The following is a 24,101-nucleotide window of genomic DNA, read 5'->3' on the forward strand; positions in this document are numbered from 1 at the left end:
AACCTTAATAGCTAAGATAATGATTATATCAAGAACAATATTGCAACGAGAGCAAAGGATACTTTAATTGTTATTATTGAAGAAATGTACAGAAATAGTATATCTAATGGATCGTCGCCGCTAGAAATAAATATGTGTGCAGAAAAAAAAAAAAATATATATATATATATAGGATCAATTATCCATTTCTCGATAAGATCATTAACATACAACTTGCCACGATATATGTTCCACGTGATAAAAATTAAATACCCATCAATTTCATTTCACAATGTAGATCGATTTTAACGTAAATTTTGATTCTATTAAATATGTTCTACACATTAAATATCAAATGATTTTGTCCAGTGATTTATGGACGACGAGAACAATGTAATTTCCCAGGGTGAAAATATTTCGCCCACGTTCGTGAAAGAATAATCATCGTTGCATTGCGAATTAATTATCTTACAGTGTGTTACGTATAATAAAAATATGATATAAAATTAATAACATAAAAAAGTGAATAATATAAATATAACAATAATATAATAATAATATAATATAAAATAATAATATAATGATAATATAATATAAAATAATAATATAATGATAATATAATATAAAATAATAATATAATGATAATATAATATAAAATAATAATATAATGATAATATAATATAAAATAATAATATAATGATAATATAATGTAAAATAATAATATAATGATAATATAATATAAAATAATAATATAATGATAATATAATATAAAATAATAATATAATGATAATATAATATAAAATAATAATATAATGATAATATAATATAAAATAATAATATAATGATAATATAATATAAAATAATAATATAATGATAATATAATATAAAATAATAATATAATGATAATATAATATAAAATAATAATATAATAATAAAATAATATAATAATAATATAATAATAAAATAATATAATAATAATATAATATAAAATAATAATATAATATAAAAGTAATAATATAAAAAAATTGAATCAATCGAATTGAAATTTTAAATAAAAAGAAATTAGGCATTCGTAGAAACATCAGCGCCACTCGTTGAAGCCAACCTTGAAGTAGAACAGAAATAGCGATTTCAAGAGTCCGACCGCTTCCGGACGATTAATTATTAATTTATCGCTCGTTGTTAAAGTTTATTAACTTCTAACGAGACTCGGAATTAAGGCCCCAACGTGAGGTTAATTTATACTCTTTGGACGTTCGTTTTGGTTGATGGCTCCGCGAGGAATATACCCCGTACTCTGTGTCTCGCAAAACAATCGATCCCTCGTGAATCCACGGATACAGTATATATGTTGTGTATGTACCTGGCCGGTACGATCTAATTTATGGCGCTCGCAAGTGTTGTTCTCTCTCTCTCTTCCGAGTTCCACACACTGCAAAGGAGAGGAGCAAAACAGAACACGCAACACGTAATATTTTCCTCGCGCCCAACGGATCCGTTAATTCAATTTGTAATCGCGATACAAATCGTGAACACCCTTAATCTTCTAACCGGGGATATAATTGGGGGAAATCTTTAGAGTTCTAAGTTAATTATAAAGTTGTATACAAGGTGCCAGGTGTATTTTGAGCGTGCTGATCAGGGAGCACAAAACTCTCGCGATGTAAACTCGCTGACTCTTTAGATAAGAAAATCCTCTTTAAATATTCTCCGTGGCAGCGATAATGGTGAATTGATTCTCGCAGTTGAACATTGTGAGAAGAATCAATTGACCATCGTGCGACTTCTTGTTACGAGAAACTTTCAGACGTTTCTCGTTTCGATTCAGAGGCCGGGAAAAGTGTCAAAGATACGAAGAATTATGATTATAGTGATTCTCCGAATAAGAGTAGAGTAATAAATAATTTTATAATAATTTTGTCTAAAATAATGTACATCTATCTGTACATGTATATATGTATTTATTACTGCTTTATATTAGAGTAATTTTATAATAATTTTGTCTAAAATAATATACATCTATCTGTAAATGTATATATGTATTTATTACGGCTTTATATTAGAGTAATTTTATAATAATTTTGTCTAAAATAATATACATCTATCTGTACATGTATATATTTATTACGGCTTTACATTAGAGTAATTTTATAATAATTTTGTCTAAAATAATGTACATCTATCTGTACATGTATATATGTATTTATTACTGCTTTATATGTACGTTTATAAAAATAAAATAACGTAAATATAAATAACGTTAATAACGTAACGTTATAAAAATGAAAATAAAATAAAGTACGTTTGTATAAATAAATAATAATACAATTGTTAGAAGTAGAATACAATTGTTTCATTTATACGAGGCTCTCAAGTACCAAGACAATTTTTAACGAGGCATATTCAAAGTCTGTTTTCTTGAAAGCTGAAAGATTTTTATTCCATATCCTTGATTTATTTCTGTACGTTGAATAACTTTCTGTTAATTATCCTCTTCTGGTACGTCTGGAATTAGCTAAATTCAAGTGTACTCGATAAAATAAAGATTAAATTTTCAAAATTTCAAATTAAATTTTCTCGAAAACAAAGCCTTGAATGGAAAAAATTTTATTCTATTTTTACCATCCCCACGTACTACAGAACACCTTATATTATATTTACTAACAGCTACAATGAAATTGTTTCTATTCGAATAAATAAGTCTCTACGAAAAGACATGCAGTTTTCAGATGTGAAAAACGTGGTGGCATTCAGTGTGTTAACTAGTTTTGCACATTTTTTAAATCTCTCATTTTAAAGGATTAAATTTTGAAATTTTCAAATATGTGTTGATTTACAGTATTAAATTCATTTTGCAAGAATTAAAAATAAATCAACATCTCTGAAATTTTCTCACGAACAAAGTGCTCGAACAAAAAAACTACAGTAATTTTTTATTAAATTAAATTTATAAAATTTATGAGCACAACAGTGACAATTGACTAGCATTTCAAGTTTGAAACAACTCTCAAAATACTATTTATTAAATTTATTTATACCCGTAGATATCATTCGCAGAGATCGCAAAAGTATTCAATAATTAAATGCAAATTTCGTTAAATCCAAGTTTCTGACATTGAAGGAACTGTGCATTTAATGGATCAAGAAAGGAGGCAACTCTAATTTGTCCAAAAAAAAAGATAGATACAGTTTACGAATTGTTAAATGAAACTAATTAGAAAATTGCTAAAAGTGCCATTTTCTTTTCAGAGAAAGATATACTGCGTCGACAAATGCGATCCTGAGTTTTGCATTTCAATTTAAACTGTCATACGATAGTAGTTAGTTAACCACGGCCGCTAATCAACAGTTGGTATAATTGTAGTAGTTTAATTAAAGTCAACTCGATTAAGTTCTACGTCTCCTTGTGTCCATGTTCCGGTATTATCACTCCCTGACCAACAAGCTCGTGGGACACATTCTCTCTCAAGTTGAAATCCTATAAATTCCTTATAGTCTCAGGTAATCATAAGTCGAAGCTTTCTTTGCCAATTTTCGTTTCAATTATTGACCTTCAACCATATTTTTCTACATTTCTACAGAAGTTAGATCATAAATTGACTCGTAAGTTTCAGGTTTCAGATAGATATTGCAACAAGTAAATGTATAAAAGAATAACTAAATTGGAATAGAATATATTTGAAAGTCGAAATACATCAGGATTTAGATTATTTAATAGAAACTATTTAATGAAAGATAGAAATCTAATTTAATTAGGAATCAGAATTCCTTGAAAATACTTTCGAAATTCAATTGTTTGATTCAACAGATGCGTGAATAACGATACTCTCTACCCTTCCTTCTTAAAACAAAAGTTGTAACTCTTTATTTGCCAATTCCCAATAACATTTTCAAAACTAGCAATGATTTTCAGTTGAATTTATATCTATTTTAAACAGTGTCAGAGGAATACGAATTGGTCGCCATTTATATTAGGAGATCCATTAAATAATTTTAATTCACCTAACTATAGCTTCAAAAAGATGAGGAAATGGACTCGATGATAAATCAAGTAGAGTTCAGTTCCACAGATGAGAGCATTGAAGAGGAAATAAAATCACATTTATTTGAAGAAACGTTTAGTTTGGATATTTATTTATGTTGAACAGAATATTTCGACCAATATTTGTTATAAAATAAATGAGACAGAAACACGGAATAAACTCAAACGTTAGCCTTGCAAAACATCTAAAAAGTTTTACTTAAATATGTCAAAGACACAAACTCCTACCCATACACCTAAAATCATCGCCGCTAATGTCCTCGCAGTCGTTGCGATATTAAATTACATACAAAAGCAAAAAAAAATTATAGTAAAAATAATAGTAAAATAGTAAAATAACAAAAAAGCAAAAAAGCAAAATAGTAAAACAGTAAAATAGCAAAATAGTAAAATAGTAAAATAGTAAAGTAGCAAAGTAGCAAAGTAGTAAAGTAGTAAAATAGCAAAATAGAAAAATAGTAAAATAGGGAAATAGGGAAATAGGAAAACAGGAAAATAGCAAAATAGTAAAATAGTAAAATAGTAAAATAGTAAAATATTAAATTAGTAAATTAGTAAAATAGTAAAATAGTAAAATAGTAAAATAGCAAAATAGTAAAATAGTAAAATAGTAAAATAGTAAAATAGTAAATTAGTAAAATAGTAAAATAGGAAAATAGGGAAAAAAGGAAAATAGTAAAATAGTAAAGCAGTAAAGCAGTAAAGTAGCAAAGTAGTAAAGTAGTAAAGTAGCAAAATAGTAAAATAGGGAAATAGGGAAATAGGAAAACAGGAAAATAGCAAAATAGTGAAATAGTAAAATAGTAAATTAGTAAAATAGTAAAATAGTAAAATAGTAAAATAGTAAAATAGCAAAATAGCAAAATAGCAAAATAGTAAAATAGTAAATTGCAAACTAAATTTAAAGATAGCGTTCGCAATATCGTCACTTTTGTGCATTGAAAAAGTTCGAATAGACTTTCTGAATTATCAGCTACTTGAATGATATATTTTAAATTACAGTAATTAATATCAATCGTGACGCAGAGAACTAAGGGTAGAAAAACATTTGTTTATTCTGATTGTAGATACGCGACAGAAATATCAATTTCTTAAAGAAATTGCGCTTGATGTTCAACTATTTGTGCATGGTACCAGTAATGAAAATACGTGAAAAAGGGAACGTACAACATATTACGTTGTGCAATATAATTCGAAGACCGTAAAAATACATATATTTACAGACGTGCAATTTTTTCGACAAAAAGACGAAATTTTCAATGTTATTCCATTCATTTGCATCACGATACCAGTATTCAGCAGCAATGAAACCTGCAACTAGTAGGCCAATTTTCAAAATCAATTTCTCGCGAAAACAGATATTTTCACGCTGTTATTTCGATTGCATTCCTACCGCGATCGTTTTACAGGGATAACAGATTGTCGATAATCGTCCCTCGAGAGAAAGCGACTCCTGAATATTTCCTTCTTGATCGCGGTGTTTTTCCAGCGGGTTTTTCTCGCCCCCTTTCTCTCCGGAGCTGCATTGTTTCGAACAACGAACGACGTCAAAACACGCGCGGCGATGTTACGTTGCCAGGTTGATTTTACGGCCGCGAATATAAACGCCTGGCCTCGCGCAGATAGAGAGATCGTGCAACACGCGGCCCGCTTGGTCGAAGTGGGGTCCGAAGCGAAGGGGAAATCTGATTTATCGTCGATTACGATCGGTGATTGGATTCTGACGGGTTCCTGTGCGTCATGCGGTGATGCATGAATAACCGTCGATAACGAGTAATGTCACTACTCCGCGCTGACCCGTGCACTTATCCGTCAAAGTACTTTCGATTAAGATGCCCGCGGACGCGTGAACCTTTGTCTCGCATGAACACCAGGGCTGAAATGTTTGCTACTTTTTCTGTGTCGGACATTCGAAGATGTCGGCGATTTATCTGCATAATATTACCAAGTAACGTGATCGTACAGGACGATCAGAGTAGATAGTTAACAGTTGAGACATTTTTTCCTTTCTTTTTTTTTTTTTTTTTTTTTTGAAAATGGTGTAAATCTTATTATTTATTCGTACATTGAGAGATAGTTGACGGATCGCGTTTTAATTAACTAAAAAATACTGGCAAACGTTGATAAATTTGTGTAGCGTTTTTAAGATTGTGAAATATGTTAAATACTGTTATTTACAAATTATATTTACAATAATTATAATAATAATAATAGTAATAGCAGTATATAATACTACAATAATAATAATAATAATAATAATAATAATAATAATAATAGCAGTATATAATACAATAATAATAATAATAAATAAAATTGTTAAAGAAAATCAAAGGCTTTTCTTAGCTGCGAATGAACTTATGTCGCTCACGATGAAAAATTTTGAAAAGACACGAACAATTTTTGAAATTTTACTTTGATTTTTAATTCAAATGTATTTTTTTGACATAAAAACAAAATGAAGATTCGTAAGTAAAATGTAAAATTGACTTTGCTGAAAAGTATTTTCAATTGTGACAAAAAAATTTATAGCAAACTATTTTCATTAGGAACTAACAATAATAATTTTATTATATTTCAATCTTCATACTTGGCATCGTGTTCCTCGTTTTCCAAGTAAATCGAGAATTTTAAACTGTGAATATCCTGATATTGTATAAAAAATTTTGTAGGCTTCACTCCTTTTAAACCTAATCCAACGTATCTTCAGCCAATGCAGAATTCCTCCATCTGTATTTCTTTTTCCATTTGATATTACCTCTTTCAGAAATTTCGTTCAAAATCTTCCTGTTCTATTTCGCGTAAAAGGAAGTTATTTGTTTTTCGACAATTATTTATTTAAGTTATAATAGTCCTGATGTCACTTTCAGAAAAAAAAGAAAGAAATTTTTGGAATAACATTTAACAGTTAAACTTCTTTTCACGAATTTATATATATTGTACAGCACTGATTTTCTTGTTGTAAATATGAAAAGAAGACATCCATGTCTAACTAAAATTAGCCTTAACTTATTCTTTTTTAAAATTTACATCGTTTTTTTAAGAAAAAATGGCTTATTCGAACATCTTCGTTGTTTTCGAAGACATGAAAAAGTTCTATTAACAAAAATTGTTTGGCATAATTGAAGAGAGCTATAACTTGTTGAAAGAGTTTCAGATAACCATTACTTTTGGATGTAAATGGAATTATATATCTTTTTATGCGTTAATCGATAAAAAATGTCTCGAGAGATTAATAACTTAGGAAATAATTGAACTTCAATTTTGTAAAATCGTATGGAGGCCGAGGGAGAACAGAAAACTTTCATGCAACTTCAGTTTCAATTATCTTACAAATCACTGCTTTCAACTTCGTTTAGTAATAAATTTCTTAATTCTTGTAACGTAGTTACGATACATTAAAAATAACAAACGAAACTGAGAACATCGACGAAATAGGAAAATATCGTTTGAATGATTATTTAAATAATATTTCATACATGCTCAAAATAATCTTGCATTCATTCATCAACAAGCAAGTGATTCTTCTCGAAAGTTATTTCATTATTCAGCTATCAAGTAAATCTTAATCTTTTGCCCTATTTTATTTCTGCAAATAATTCCTCAAGTAATTTATGACTTTGCTTGTAAGAAATATCTTCAACTACGGTCGGAAACACAAAATTTTTCACAACGTCTCATGCACATATCGTAGAAGATTTATCGTCGGAATAATTACACAGTATTACTACTAACAGCTGGTTTATTCGACATTGTGCAGAAAAGTTTAATTTCTGACTAAACTTCAGTTCTATCATCTATGAATCAACTCGAGCAAAACATTCTTTGCAGATGTACTTCTCTTCCTCTTCAAAAATTATTAAAACTAAAATTCAAAAATTTGAAAAATTATTTAACATCTATACAAACACTCTTCAATCGATAATGTTGCCTCAATTAATAATATTAAACGAAGTAAGGAATAAAACTGTGTAATTATTCCAACGATGAAAAAAAGAAATCCGAGTTGAATATATTTATATAGAAACAGAATCCTCAACGTTACAAAATATTCTCCCCCTCTCTCTCTTTCTCTCTCTCTCTCTCGTTCCTTCTACTCTGCACGAAGAAATCAATTTTTCAGGACACCGATCGCCGAATGATTCGGTTGATTCGAGGGACAAGTGGAAAATGAAAACGTCGCTTTATTCGGTTTTCCCTTTTCCCGGAGCGGTATTACCGACAAAAACCAACGAGAAGCGAGAAGAACAGACACGGTGGCGGCAGAGTTGAAACCGGGTCGGTGAATCACGGCAGAAATTGCCAGAAAATGGAGGATCGATGGAAACGAGAAGGAAGGAGCGAGGTGAAAATCGCGACGGGTGGACGGAGATGCCTCGCGGATACTTTTCATCGGACGGCTTCGCTCAGTTCGTACCAGCGCGAGTCCCGCGATTTCTTATTACATCAACGGGCGCAACGACCAACACGGCCAGGCCAATAAGCTGAAAACTGGCAACTTACAGCACGATCGCCGAGATTGCGCACCCTGCAGGGCAGGAAAGCGGTTTGGCCGACGGTCGTCGTGGTGTCCCTCTTCGTTGTGTTGTCGAAGTAAGGCTGGTTGAAGGGTTGCTCCCAGTAAGAAGGATGGTGCTCCACCACTGAACCACCGGACTTTGCCGCACACTCTGCCAAAAGCAATGAACACCGTTAAAATCTCGTCGAGACTCTTATTTGTAGAAGGTTATATTACTCTTATCCACAAGATTGTGAAAGAATTTTGTATATTATTTGTAAAGAAAGTCGATAAAGTACAATAAAATTCTCATTAAACATCGATCATAAAACAGATACAGAGGACCCATCGACCTTATAGCTCGACCTGCGAGATCCCTAGAAGAAATAAGGATTATGTGGACTATAAATGACACAGACGAGGTCAATTGGATTCAATACGAGCTATGTACGAATTGTATAATTGTACAAATCGTATAATTATATATATATATATATTTTACATATTGTAGCATTAATAGCAGGCTTAATCCTTTGCGCTGGCAAATGGTTCGAGTCACCAAACCGTACACAATAATTCACTGGATAGAAATTATTGAGAATTTTTTATTTGTTTTGCCTATTTTGTTTTACTTAAATATATAATTTTACTTATTATAACATGTTATGTTATAATATATAATATATAATATGTTATAACATAATCTATGTTATACCTAATATAACCTATATTCTAGTTAAATACATTGACGTTTAGTGTGTTTATTGTTAAACTATATTACAGATTAATGCCGTATTAACTTTTAAATAGAATAGAATTTTCCACAGTGTCGGAAAACGACATTAGTTATAAATATCCTTAACTACTTGCGATGGCAACTGATTGCGGACCATAACGAGTGACCAAATATATAATTTTACTTATTATAACATGTTATGTTATAATATATAATATATAATATGTTACAGCGTAACCTATGTTATGCCTAATATAACCTATAATTTAGTTAAATACATTGACGTTTAGTGTGTGTTTATTGTTAAACTATATTAGAGATTATTGCTGTATTAACTTTCAAATAGAATAAAATTTTCTACATATAATTCGTCGCTTTCTTTTCCTTTTGAACTGATCGTCACGATATTACTGGATAGAAGTAATAGAGTAATTAATAAATTATTAAGAAGTAATAGAGTTATCATTTGTTTTTGGGTTTTTTGGTTTTTGGGTTATTTAAATATACCTAAAACTGAGAGAATGTTGCAATTTAGGACAAAAAATTGTCGACGTGCGTGTTACGTCATTCCACCACAACTTTTAGCTGTAGTGCGTTTAATTATAAGCATGATCCAAGGAAGGACAGGCTTGGAAGATAACTTTGAAGGGTCGTAAAGAGAGGAAGAACAGGCACATCGGGGGGAATACGTGAAAAGAGGGAAAGTATGAGAGTGGTGGGAGAAGAAAAAAATTGATTGAGTCGTGGAGGAGTAGTCGGATTGATCATTTGTAGATTAATTTGTATTCGTTATCTATGTTTAATCGCCAGCGCCACTATTAAATACATATATGTACATTTCTTATAATTAAATCTCACATTATTTCGGACACAGCGAAGTCTTGAATTCTAGACAGAATCTGTTTCGAGAAAACGATTCAACTTTCAAGCCGCCCGATGGGACGTGCGCGTCCCGGAGAAACTGCAGAGCATTCTACCGAGTAATAAATATTTAATTCCATTTAACCAAGGTTGCAGCGGTATGATTATTAGGTTGGTAAACATTTCCGCGAGGAGCATTCCAACCGTGCAGTGTTGCTTGTTACGTTTAATTCTTTGGGTCTCGGTGGGACGCATACACCCTGGATAAATTTTGAAACGAATTCTTTTTTAATTTGAAATTAGCATGGAATTTTGTTTGGTGGAAGTTTATTAATGTACATAACTTATTTCATTTCACGTAAACAAGAGAAAATTCTTGAATTTTATATATTTACATATTTCGTACGTAATGTCTTTGCATTGAAAGATGTATTTGATAGCGTTTAACTATTTACTATGATTATTGATCAATAATAAGGCTGGCATGTGTACGATTTATTTTTCATATCCACTGAGACGTAACATCTTAAAATATTTGCAAACGAGTTCTTTTGAAATTTAGTGCACGAAAGGCAATGACAATTAAAAGGAAAAGAATACTTCAAAGTTAAAAATCGAAAAATGGGACTGATATGGTTAAAATGTTTAACCAAGCATGGTTAAATTGGTTCGCTATTTGAAAAGTGAAGATGATCAAGAGAAGAATATTCTATAATAGCGATTGTTTTAGTCCAGGAAGACAAAAGACTCGCAAAAGATAAAGTTTCTAGCAGTAAAGCTATATTACGCAAACAAGAAGTTAATTTAGAGTTTATTTTTTTAGCAACAATACAAATAACAAAGAAATAGGTGTTACAACGTCAAATCAGAGTAATTTGCTAATATTATATAAAACCATCTTCGAAGAGATTGAGTGAGATTCTTTATCGAAAACTGAAACGCAATAGACTAGACGCTGGACTATGGATAACTACACTTTGTCTCATGCATGGGAGCAAATGCCTAACAAATTTAGGATTTAAGATTAACCCTAACTTAAGCAAATTTATTTATTAATTAAAATAATAAGCAAATGTCTAACAAATTTAGGATTTATGATGGAGAATAAATGTTTTATTTATTGCCCTATAATTTAACAACGTAACTCAGGTTACAGCTAGTGATAATTACTTGATTGTGAAACACATATATGTATAATTTCTCATGAAAATACTCGAATACAGAGAAGTCACATGAATACATTATGTGTGCCATATATAGTATTTTGAAAGTTTATAAACCGTTATTTGAAATTTCATTAAGACAGACAATGAATATCGTGCAAGACCGTCATGATTATATTTTTATCATATTGTATCAAATTTTATATTGTATCAAATTTGGAACAAATCCAAATTATTAATCAATTCGTGTGATTTCCTTCCATGGATTAAAATTTCGAATTTAAAAACATCCTCGAACAAACTTTTAATTGATAAATTACTTTATTAAAAAATTCTTAATGCCTTTTATTAAAAATTTATTTATGTTTTTATTTATTACTTTAAAGAAATAATTATTTATTTATTTATTACTTTAAAGAAATTTATTAAAAATTTCTTTATGTCTTTTATGAAAAATTTATTTATGTTTCTATTTATTGCTTTAAAGAAATAATTATTTATTTATTTATTACTTTAAAGAAATAATTATTTATTTATTTATGTCTTTATTTATTACTTTAAAGAAATAATTATTTATTTATTTATTACTTTAAAAAAATTTATTAAAAGTTTCTTTATGTCTTTTACAATACACATAATATATACGTTAAGTTATAAGTTCTTCTACAACAAATGTGGACAAAAATTGACAAAAATCTGATAAATTTCTACGAATACCAAGGCTTCTTTGGTGATTCTATTTTTTTAATTCATTCGTGAAATTATAAATGTTTCGTAAAATAAGAAAATATAAATATCCAGGCTTGTTTCACCGATTTTAAATCTCTAAATAGTTGTTATATCTGCGAGGAGAGTACATGATTATAAAAATTCTCTTTGTCCGAGGTATTATTATTCATTAGGCTACGTGGCAGAGAACGGGATTTGAATTTTAATGGGAACGTGCCTGAAAGAATTAATACGATCAATAATCGATAACTCATTAGTAACGCAAATGCGGCAAGCACGATTTTTTTAGCGGAATAATTTTGGTAACTAAATCAAAAGTTTGAAAATGGATTAGCAAATTTATGGAGCGGAAGTTGATCATTTTTCTTCCATATCGCAGCTAGATCTAGCATACATCTTTTTTTCCCTTGTAAATTTATATGGCGGTCGATACACTTTTGTATTACTGTTTTCCATAGCAAAATCAAATCAGTTTAACTTCAGTTTGTAAAAATAACTCTCATACTTTTTTCGTGTCTCTCCAATAAACTGTAAAAGGCACGTTGTGCTTGTCGAAATAGGAAATATTTGTAGGGTAAAATATTTTCGTATAATTTGTCGACTGACACTCTAGAAATCAAAGTTGTTCATTTCCACATATTCTGAATATTTCTCTTATTTTGTCTATCTTATTTTTGCAGAAACAAAAAAAAAAAAAATATATGTCAAGACAAAGTTGTTTGCTTCAGAACGACACACGTTGCGAGTTTTCCTCTCGAGATCAGTTTTTGAATTTTTCCTAATGTGATTGCATATTTTTTCATGCACCAATCAATGTGCATTTTCATTCTCTACAAAAAAGATTGTACCTAAGAATTACTTTGAAAGTTATTTTAACATTAATTTCACCGAATTTATCTATGAAAGGTAAATATGAAAAATACAAAAGAGAGTTTCCTTTTCTATCGTCGTTACTATTTTCGTTAGAAAATGTTTCAAGTCTTCAGAAAATTGCGATCATACTTTGTATCGATTTGTTACCAAAAAAGTCGCTTTTTTACCATCTTTCGTCTTTCTAGATATTTACAATGCTCTGTCACTCTTTGCACTGCTCTAATATTAGCTGTTACCCCATTTTTAACAGCTTACCTTGCAGTTAATACAGAATTCGATGCATGCTTTAAGATTGCACGCCTTCCTCGCGACTTTATTACTCTCGGTCGATCACCCCGACATTTCTCAACGTAATTTTCACCGTTTTTCAAACAACTGTATATCACACATCGACTTCTGTCTCATATTTCAACAATTAAATTCAGCATTCAATTTTCTCGCGTAAACGAACTATTTTTAATGTTAACGTTGATGTACATTTAATATTTTACATCGAAGATATTTCTTGCGCGTGTTTTTTCATTTCTCACTGAAATTCTTGGTATCTGTAGAATTCTTGGGGCTGTACGAACAGTTACTATACAAAGTAAACATCAGAAACGAAGGATTAAGAAAATTCTCGGTCGAACACAATATTCTTTCAATATTTCTGAATGTCTTCTATTCCGTCGCGAAATGTATACAATATGTAGGATATTATTAACTCTCTATATATTATTTATTAAACGTTTATATATTATATTATATATTATTTGTTAAACGTTTATATATTATATTATATATTATTTGTTAAACGTTTATATATTATATTATACATTATTTATTAAAAGTTTATATATTATATTATACATTATTATTTGTCAAACGTTTATATATTATATTATACATTATTTGTTAAACGTTTATATATTATATTATACATTATTTATTAAAAGTTTATATATTATATTATACGTTATTTATTAAAAGTTTATATATTATATTATACATTATTTATTAAAAGTTTATATATTATGTTATACATTATTTGTCAAACGTTTATATATTATATTATACATTATTTGTTAAACGTTTATATATTATATTATACATTATTTATTAAAAGTTTATATATTATATTATACGTTATTTATTAAAAGTTTATATATTATATTATACATTATTTATTAAAAGTTTATATATTATGTTATACATTATTTGTCAAACGTTTATATATTATATTATACATTATTTGTTAAACGTTTATATATTATATTATACATTATTTATTAAAAGTTTATATATTATATTATACGTTATTTATTAAAAGTTTATATATTATATTATACATTATTTATTAAAAGTTTATATATTATGTTATACATTATTTGTTAAACGTTTATATATTATGTTATACATTATTTGTCAAACGTTTATATATTATATTACACATTATTTGTCAAACGTTTATATATTATATTATACATTATTTGTCAAACGTTTATATATTATATATTATACATTATTTGTTAAACGTTTATATATTATATTATATATTATTTGTTAAACGTTTATATATTATATTATATATTATTTGTTAAACGTTTATATATTATATTATACATTATTTGTTAAACCTTTATATATTATATTATACATTATTTGTTAAACGTTTATATATTATATTATACATTATTTGTCAAACGTTTATATATTATATTACACATTATTTGTCAAACGTTTATATATTATATTATACATTATTTGCTAAACGTTTATATATTATATTATATATTATTTATTAAACATTATTAAACGTACAATAACTGTAACTAATACAGAGCCGGCTAACTGGCGGTTCGTAAGTCCTTGCCTCTACTTTCCTGTAGCTAGCGCTACCCCCTCCATTCAGTCTGTTAATCTCCCTACTAAACAAGTAGAAAAGAGCGCTAGCAATCAAGAAAGTAGAGGCAACGATTCACGAGCCGCCAGTTAGCCACCTCTGAACTAACACATTAACAAATGTATTATAATGTTTCAATGTCACAAAATTAAATCACACCAACAACTGCATTATAAAATAAAATGCACGAATTTTATTATTCACGATATTCTATCAGTTGGAATATCAAAGCTGAAAGGTGTTCTAATATTTTTGAGCCAAATATACAAGTACTTAAATCGCTTTGTAAAATCACATCATACCGTATTTACGTACGGTGACTGCCTCTCGCGAGCATTTTTCCTTCACTTTTGCTCATACACTGTTGCAACGAGATGATCGTTTAGTAGGATAATACGTAAAATACGCTGTCGCTTGTCTTTCGTTCGCCTCTGTACGTTATACTTCAATAATTTCCTTTGAAGCTTTTATCTTTCGCATTAGACCAACGTATAGAACAGTCGACTGAAAAGACATTCTATTTATTCATTTCGCAGTATAATAAAAATTTTCCATTCTCTTCTCTCCTCCGCGTTGATTTCTTTTGTCCCCTTTCTTTTTATGTCCCTTTCAACTATACGTTCTACATTGTCGTCGCATTCTCTGAAATATGTATAATTTTAGGTTACACAATGTTCAAATGACATATACATGCGGCTGACATATACTCGTTACTAAAATATCTGAATTCCTGAATGGATAAGCAGAATTAAATTAATTTTGATTTACGTCCATTATGAAATTCATCATTTCGGTCATTTATGCTCCAATATTACTTTTTCTTTTCCCACATTTTCAATAAACTGTTATCCAGCGGTTGTAATTATTATAAATTTTAAGTTTTCGATTTTCTTCCATTCTCGTTAATTTTGATATGTATTTTATTTCAGATTCGTGATCAGATTGAAAGACAGAACCGAAGAGAAATATATTTGACAACAACATATAAATATACTTTTATATTACTTTTTAAACGATATAATATTATGTATATATACAGAGTGTCAGAAAAGTACTGGCACACTCTTCTTTTAAATATATTTATAAATATTTGTGAAATAAACTATAATAAGATAATACAGCGAACAATATAATATTTATATTTTACTCTGAAAAGACTGTATGGATTTTGATGATCTTGTGTGAACGCAACAAAATAGCGTGAAACACAGGGATTGTTGTTATCAATCGACGGGACAACAAATGTTCAAGAGTATGTAAATATGCCGCGAATTAATTCGTTGCAAAGAGCAAACAATTTACAACAATGCGACAATGATCTCAAATGCACGATGGAAAGGCTGAAGAGTGATTATTTTATAACGTGCTCAAATTATCACAATCACCGATTGAATATTTACAACATACGTATTTGTAACGCGTATATAGATTTAGGAAGTTTTAAAAAAGAAAAATAGCGAGAAGAAACGATCAAATATTTCTTAATTAAAGAATTCTGAAATCAGTAACAAATCGATTGCAAGCGATTATAAAATTACAAAGCTTTCTCCGTACGCAGTCAATGAAATAACTAGCGTGAAGTGTTTTAACCCAATTGAACCATCAGTATGAACGCCCATTAAGCAGAACTTTTATTTTACTTTCGTAACTTTTTCACGTGACATAATCGAGTGTGGAATAAATATGCAACGTGTGTACGTTAAAAGACGTTTAAAAAAAACCTGTTCTTTTCTAACTATGAAACTTTCTCACATATGTGCTAAGTCTGATAAAAGAATATAGAACATTTGCGTATTACGAGATGAAAGAACATACTTGGTACTATTACGTAGCGCCATAGTCTGCAAAAATGTTTCAGAAAAGGAATATGTATATAGTCCTTTAACTACAATTTCTCTACATCGTATCATTGAATGTTTTAAAAGAATACGCAACGTGTATATCGAAAAACGCTAACAAGAAACATGCTTATCGTTATTATGTAATTTTAATAATTTAATTTTAATTTTCATTTAATTCAATTTAATCTTAATAATTTTAATAATTTCATTGTATAGGTTTAATATTTTAATTTTAATAATTTTATTATATAGTTCTAATAATTTAATTTTAATAATTTTGTTATATAATTTCAATAATTTAATTTCAATAATTTCGTTATATAGTTTTATAATTTAATTTTAATAATTTTATTATATAGCTTTAATATTTTAATTTTAACAATTTTATTATATAGATTTAATAATTTAATTTTAATAATTTTATTATATAGTTTTAATAATTTAATTTTAACAATTTTAATAATTTTATTATATAGTTCCAATAACTTAATTTTAACAATTTTATTATATAGTTCCAATAACTTAATTTTAATAATTTTAATAATTTTATTATATAGTTCCAATAACTTAATTTTAATAATTTTATTATATAGTTTTAAGAATTTAATTTTAATAATTTTCTTATATAGTTCCAATAATTTAATTTTAATAATTTTATTAAATTTTATTTAGGTTTAATAATTTTAAAAATATCTCAAAATAATGTGTTAATACTATGCTACATTTTACAACATACTTCGAACAATATACCCCGAACTGACGAATAATGTACTCGTGCTTAATTGAAAAACCCTCGGTTCACGCGCGAGAGTAGACACGAATCGCGAGCAAAGATAAAATTCGCTATTAGCGGTTATGTTCGCTCGTTGATTTGAAAATTGGTCGACGGAGCAGCCAGCAGCCAAGCATCCCTGCTTCCGGAATTCATCGAAACGAAATTAACGCGGAGAAACGAACGAGTTCAAACGAATGGAGGTGCATTAATCGGTCGTAGAGAGAATCGATAATTAATCGGTCACGCAGTCGATTGTGACCACGTTCGACGATTGCTACAACCTTTTTTTTCCACTCGTCGCTCATTGTCAGCTGGCTCTTTTTGCCAAAAACGGAACGTCCAGTCGTAAAGACATTCGGGCAGCGAGCAGCGGGTCGATAAATTCGTGTAAAAATGTCGCGCGACATGCGAGAAAATACTCTATCTTTTTTTTTTTCTTTTTTTCTTTTTAATCAATGTCGTCATCGAGTTTCCGTATTCGCGCGAAACCGCTCGCCACCTCGAATCAATTCGAGCCCCCCTCCAACCCCCCACTCCCAACCCGATCGGCGACGATAACGCTACCGGGCGTTTCTACAACCTGTGATTTCCGAATGATCGATCGGCGTTTTGCACTGATGCTTTAACACTCGTTCCTCAACTTTTATTACGCCGGCCAGCGTTGTTTACGTTTGTCGCAAGACCAAAGTTTTTCGATGTTTCTCTAATCTGAGACAATATCTATATTTACCATTCGTTGTTTATTTATGGTGTTTGTTTGGAACGGCTTGCTATCCCTCTGGTGTCGCGGATTTTCACACACAGGGGGGTTAAAAAAATGTTTAATTTCGCAAAAGTTATAAAGTAAGATATATTGGTATAGCGATTTGTAATGTAATTCTGAGCGAAATAATTAATTGTAAATAATTATCGTTAATGAAGCAACGACGGTACTTTTCTACTGTTTTAAGTATTTCATTTGTGCCTTTAAAATTTCACAGAATGCATGCAACGTGAAGGAGAGAAATTATACAAAATACATAAAGGTTCGCCTGTTTTCGAAACACCATTTTCAAACATTTTCCTAATTTAACATCACACAATTCAGATTTCCTTTTTTTACAATTGCTTGAAAGACGCGGATATTTTTCTAGTCAAAAATAATATTGATTTATGTTTGCACAGTAATGCAATTGTATAAATCGATTTATTCTAATCATCATCATTTAAATTATGATTTATACGTAGAACATTTTGACAAGCATCAAAGACTAGTTGTTTAATATTAAAGTAATGAATACGCTTTCCCATTTGCTGTTTGTTTATTGTCTTTGTGTGGTATGAGATAGTATTTTTGTCTAATGTTCAAGTATTTTATTAAATTACGGATTTTTATATATTTACGAAGCAGAATGTTCCTGATTTTTTTTGTTGAAACGTCGTAGGTAAAAGTAAGACTAAAATATCACGTGGCAAAAAATGTTTCAATAAAACTTCGTGACAAAAACAATCAATACGAAAAGAATTGACTTTCTAATCCCGCCAAGTCTACTTATGAAAAAAATATTCATTATCTTTGAAAGTATTTACACGAAATGAATCGATTATACGAAATTCGATACAGTCGAGATGAAATCCAGTTCACAATAAATTCAGTAGCATGTGTACTTTAAAATACACGCATTAAGCAAAATACAACTTTATGTCAACTTGCAGCTCTTTGTCGTTGTAACATTCTCACTTTTTAACGAATATTTTAGTTTTATTTTTGCACATTTGGCGAAGTTTGAACACTACAATCTGAGACACACAATATTCAAATTACGATCGAATATAAAAATATATAAAGTTGCAAAACACAATTTTTAAGCACAGTTTTCTTACTTGGAGATGCCAAATGTGTTTCTCTATTCATTGCCGGTGATAAAACTTCGAATGCGATGATATTTTTCTAGCACGGTGGATTTCCATAATTTTCTTATTTTTACATTTAAATGTCAACGCGGATTTGTAAACCTTGTGCTACTAGACTGTGGATTTTCACGAATTTGCCGGAAATTTCAAAGCGAGAAATGCGAAAAAATATAAAAAAATATTCCGAGTGTTGCAGCGTTAGTCTCCGAAGAGTCCAATCCACCGAATATTTTTCTACCATTGGTACGCTTTCCTGATCGCCGCTTATTTATTATCTCTCCGCGCCAGTAATAAAATCCTGAACGGCGCGATATTTTCCTAGAACCGTGGATTTCGTCGATTCTATTATTTTTGAACTTAAACGTGACAGGGAATTTGTGTATTTTATATCGCTAGGATTTGCCTGCATTAAGCAACAAAATTGCGTGAAATCCACGTAAAATGTAAAAAGATACATACGAAATACACGAAATGCGCTTCACGTAGTATCGAGAAACAGGATTTTGAAATATTTTTCTATTTTGATAAAATAAATATGCTTCCCTGTCCGTCCGCTTATCTATTAGGCATTTTGGCGCCAGTAACAAAATTCCCAGGAGGAACGATATTTTTCTAGAATGATAGACTTTGGCAATTCTGTTTTAAATGTCGCCAGGAATTTGTATATTTTCCATTACAATGGTGTGAATTTTTTTATGTATAAAAATATAAAGAAAATGTGCAAAATATTTAAGACAGAGTGCTTTTTGTAATATTTAAAAATATTAAATAATTTCCTACCGAGATTTCATTGCTTCAATTATACTCTCAAAAATACAAATTATTTTTAAACATTTGCAATTGAATCAGACACTTCATTTTTGCAGTCGTTTAAATTTTTATATTCTAATAAAAATTGGGTTGCGCAAATTTTTCATTAATTTCCAAGATTTCGACACACGAACCAGTCTAAATACTAAATAAATGAAATAATTTGCCAGATATATATTTTCTAAAAATATTATTTCTTCTATCTCGTGTCGCGTGAACCTCTTCCTAAATTTGAAATGTTTAACTGAGTAATTAATTTTTATAAAATGTTATGTTAGAACAAAATTGCAGTAAACATGCATTTTTCACTTTATAGTATTAGTAGTACAGTAGTATCATTAGTTGTACAGTATTAGTTGTACAGTAGTATCATCAGGTTTTATTATTCTCAATTTATTTCATTTTAATCAATTTAAGATATTTGTAGAAATAGAAATATAAGAATGAAATATACGAGCACACATATATTTTATTCTTAAGCTCATAAGTTTTCGGACATTTCAGCAAATTCAGAGAAAATGCGTACTAATGATTCACTACAATTATTTCTTCACACCTAACTTGTATCAATGAACATTGGGAGACAAAAAAAATTATATTTTTGAATGGCTCATTTTAAAATTTTCAATTTGATTTATTTTTATAACCAGTCTTTATTAGAGAAAATATAAAGTACAAAACAAAGTTAAATACTTAAAATTTTTTGTAATACAATGCAAGTTACTACATATAATCATCTGCAATCCTATGATACAATAGTCAATACTTAAAGTCAAGAGTTAAAATTAGTCAAGACGTATTACTAATAAACGAAATTCTTATTATTAAATAATATAAAAACGTTTGAATTTCGTTGCGAAATAGCTGATTAAACCATTTTTTCAACGAAGTTTCTTCAAAGTTTCTTGTTGAATTTTGTTCCTGTATCTTTCACGAATTTTGTACAGCCAATTTTCGAATTTATATTATATCAATTTAATTATTATATTATATTATATTAACTTAAACTTTCCAATTTATATCGTCATAAAATAATATATTTTATATTAACATAAATATGTAATTTTTCAATGAAATTAAGATCGAGCTACAGAAAACTATCACACAATTTCAGTATCATCATTCATTTCTAGTTCTCTTCTATTTAATTATGCATATTTCTGCACAGGTGGCAGATGTTATTTCAACTTTCCACGTTATCAGTTTTATTACATCGTTTTCATACTTTGCAAATTAATTCAGCCTCTCTCAATTTCCCTATGAACATTCAAAATCCGAATTCACCTGGTTCCTCAACCAATTCGTCTTCGATTCACACAAATTTCGTTGAAATTTAAACAATCGCAGCACCACGAGACAAAACAACTGATCTTTGAAGCAAACAGTCGTTGAATGTTCTTGCTATAGGGGCAAATCGCAACAACGTCGCGCGGATTAAGATTCAACGCAAACATTCAGAAGTTACAGAGCAATAGCACCGCGCTTTAACGCTCGATTTCTGACACAACCATAACGACTTCATTCCGGGCTAATGATGTTTTCACTGAAATACCGGCTCGGTAATATCACCGAGGGGTTCTCTTTACACGCCTCTGCAAAGTTGGGAGGATCTTATAAAGCCCTCTCGCTTCAGAGCCTCGTAATTTTCAAGTCGATTTTTCATAAACGCGACCGATCTTATTAAAGGTGGCAAATTATTTGACGAAGTTCGCCTATGTTCGCCGAGGCGTTTCAGATGATTAACGACAATGGTGAAGTTCCAGCGAGTAATTTCTTCTTCGTTCGATACACTTCGTTCTCGACCCGGTCGATGGAGAACGAAGTGAAGCATATTTTGAGACAGAGAGAGAGAGAGAGAGAGAGAACAGCAGCAGAAAATATATATAACACATTTGCGCGGAATAAGATAAAAATGGAACGAAACGAACGTGTTGCAGAAATTCAAGCGTGTATACGGCTCACTGTATGAAGTAATATAGCGCGGCAATAAATAAATAGCGGGCAAATAATATTTCACCCGATGTTTGTTTTGGCTCTGTTGTACGACGCGTGTATGTATTGTATATATATATATATACCTGAGCTCCGCTCGTGTAAAATATACTTTTTTTACACAGTGTCATGATGGAGAAAATCCGACGATCGCTGACACGCGAAATTTATTTTGCTTGTAAATCTATTAAAGAGGGATTGTTTTTAGCTGCGAACGAATATTTATAGGCGATCCGTCCTCTCTGTTCAAGTAGGATACAATCGGTCATCGGAGGTTTGCGCGCGTTTGTCAAATTTCAAATATTTACCAAGCATAAACAATGTGTACTGGGACATTCTATGGATCTTACGATTGGTTAACTTGTTAATTAAAACTGGAGCATTTTTCGAAAGATGTTGACAAGAGTTTATATAGTGTAAATCATTTTAGTAAAATTGTCAAGTTTTATTAACTATCAAAGTATCATACGTACATAATTTTGTTCATACTAAACTAATAATTTAATTTAATTTAATTTTAAACTAATAATTTAATTTAATTTAATTTCAAACTAATAATTTAAGTCAATTTAATTTCAAACTAATAATTTAATTTAATTTAATTTTAAACTAATAATTTATACTATACTATACTATACTAAACTAATTTATACTATACATGATGGCACGTAATTTGTTACGCTGGAATTAACGTATGAATTATTCTGAAGAACCTATAACAGCTTTGGTGTGAGATTTTCAGACAGTCTGAGATTGACAAGTCTCACAAATCTAGAATACTAGGATAAAATCGTCGTTGAAGAAGTTAAACAACAAATTAGAATGCTCTGATTGAGTTCGCGATAGTTTGAAGAGACTACGCGATAATTGAAATTGAAAATTCAAATTACATAATCAATAGTAATTAAAATTTGTTAACAGTAAGTTTAACAGCTCAAAATTATTCTACACGTAGAAGTATTAGTAACAGTGAATTAGCAATATTATTTTCTTACCCGCCGATCCAGTAAATTTCCTGACTTTCCCTTCCGATCTACTTACTTTCACCAGAAAATAAATACGTATAAAAAAAAAACATCATCACTTTTTCATCTGCGTACCGCTCTCGATTAATAAATAAAACGCTCGAAATCTTCCGTTCCACTTTAAAATATTCAAAATTTGCAATGTAATTTCTTATGCCCCGATTTTTTTTTTTTTTTTTTTCATTCGCGAAACAAATACGTACAAAGAAACCATTATAACTTTTTCAGAATCTGCATCTTCCTATCTCTCTCAATTAATAAAACAAAATCCTCGAAACACCACCGTATTGCTCTTTGAACATATAAAATTTACAGACCGTACACACGCGCGCAAATAAATAATCATCCTGAATGCATGTGCGCGCATTGACGAGAAAAATCGGCGCGGAGAAGGAAGAAAAAAAAACAAAAAAGAAAAAAAAAAGAAAAGAGGGGAAAGGACGGACGCCGTCGAAACGGAAGTAGTCTCTCGAAACGGCAGCGGCAAAAGGAGGAGTTCGTTAACCCTCCCTTTTGTTCTCCACCTGAACTTTGGTTTCGGAACGCTTTGGGAAAAAAACTTGAGGCGCTTTTGCTAATGGCTTGAAACGAACCACTCGCCGATAGACGGCCGTTTGTTGAAATGCTCTCGGTACTTTTTGCCAACTTCCATCCAACACCTAACTTCCGTTTTCATCGCCGACAGATAGTTCGGAAAGAAAAGCATCGGGTCGAGAGGTTTACGGGCTGCCTTTTGTGCCTTCGCCCCCTCCCCTCCCACCCCTTCTCGCCACGTCGTCGAACTATGCCAGAAATGTTTTAACATCTGTAGAGAATATTTAACGAGGAAAGTCGGGGAACTGAAGGGGCCATCGGTTTTCGTCCTTGTTTCATCCGAGTTACAATTATCCTGGAGAGACGGTATTGTTCCCTGAATGGTCACGACGATCGAAATCGCTGGATGTTTCTGGACGCTGTCGGGGGGCGAACGTAATCATATTTTTTCTTTTTTTTTTTTTTTTTTTT

General features: G+C 30.0%; 1 protein-coding gene across 1 annotated transcript in view; it reads right to left on the reverse strand.

Annotated features, from left to right (window-relative positions):
- LOC122536114 (limbic system-associated membrane protein-like) overlaps positions 1–24,101 on the reverse strand; it is a 50,237-nt gene that overhangs the window by 7,579 nt on the left and 18,557 nt on the right. Inside the window, exon 2 of the mRNA XM_043668199.1 lies at positions 8,522–8,688. Coding sequence (XP_043524134.1) covers positions 8,522–8,688 — 167 coding nt within the window. The remainder of the gene's footprint in view (positions 1–8,521; positions 8,689–24,101) is intronic.

Source organism: Frieseomelitta varia, unplaced genomic scaffold (genome assembly GCF_011392965.1).
Source record: "Frieseomelitta varia isolate USP_RPSP 00005682 unplaced genomic scaffold, Fvar_1.2 scaffold_80, whole genome shotgun sequence".
In the NCBI taxonomy this organism is placed as follows: domain Eukaryota; kingdom Metazoa; phylum Arthropoda; class Insecta; order Hymenoptera; family Apidae; genus Frieseomelitta; species Frieseomelitta varia.